This window comes from Acanthisitta chloris, unplaced genomic scaffold (assembly GCF_000695815.1).
Source record: "Acanthisitta chloris isolate BGI_N310 unplaced genomic scaffold, ASM69581v1 scaffold28955, whole genome shotgun sequence".
In the NCBI taxonomy this organism is placed as follows: Eukaryota; Metazoa; Chordata; class Aves; order Passeriformes; family Acanthisittidae; genus Acanthisitta; species Acanthisitta chloris.
The window spans coordinates 8,340-9,253 of record NW_008672646.1 but is presented as its reverse complement, the minus strand read 5'-3'; the positions used below and the strand labels follow the sequence as shown (position 1 = coordinate 9,253).

Sequence of the window (914 nt, the reverse complement as noted above, 5' to 3'; positions counted from 1 at the left end):
AAAATTAGCCACAAAGCCAGGTAAGAAAAGTCACTTTCTGAATTTCTCTCTGCCTGTTTAAAGCAGAGAATGAATAGCACTCTGCAAGTCAAATCCACTTGGGAAGCCTGAGCTGTCTCATAGTTTTCATAAAAGGTCCTTTGAGGACAGGACTCAGCCAGGTGTCCTCTTAAGCAAGCTGTGGGCATTGTGCCTGATATGTTACAGGCTTTGGTCCAGGTTTCCTGACACAGAAGTTGACACCTTTATTCACAACCTGACATGGGGAGTGGTTCAGAATACAATGACTTCAGATCCCTGTAAAGTTGCTTAGACCTACCTGCAGCTTCCTCACATCTGGTGGATTCTTTGTTCCACCATCTGCAACTGCCTCAGTGCTTTCCTGCAAGCAATGAAGAACAGAAATGACTGATCACCACTGCTGCTTCACCTGCTTTTTCAGGATCTAAAGATCCTTCAGGCTGCTCCCTGTGAGGAAGTGGGACAGCTGACACAAAGGACTCTCCATGAATGCTGCTGAAAGCTTGCTAAAAACCATGTCGCTTCCAGGAAAAACAGGATTTACCTACAGCTCCTCAGGGAGGATGTGGGTACCTTGGGCAGAATCAAATCTGATTCCTGTAGATATAGACAACCCCAGACTTCATCACCCAACACCTGTATCCTTACTTATTTTCCAGCAGAGTGAAGGTACAAAGGGGTAATTTTTTTACAGTGATTAGCATTACTTTACATCATTTATAATTTCTGTTTTTCCCAAGGGATAGGCCCAGCAGCTCTCTGTCATGTTACTAAACATTAGTCAGAGCTCTCTGAAAACTCCAAGTGCAGGGCTGGATTAAATTTGCGATGGCTGGTGATGTCCACAGTGATGTATGTGTGTCACTGCAGGGCTGGCAGACACAAGAAGGCAA

At 44.9% G+C, this 914-nt stretch overlaps 1 protein-coding gene across 1 annotated transcript in view; it reads right to left on the bottom strand.

Annotated features, from left to right (window-relative positions):
- Positions 1 to 914, bottom strand: part of LOC103802157 (sodium/potassium/calcium exchanger 1-like) — a 15,440-nt gene that overhangs the window by 11,548 nt on the left and 2,978 nt on the right. Inside the window, exon 2 of the mRNA XM_009074608.1 lies at positions 320 to 382. Coding sequence (XP_009072856.1) covers positions 320 to 382 — 63 coding nt within the window. The remainder of the gene's footprint in view (positions 1 to 319; positions 383 to 914) is intronic.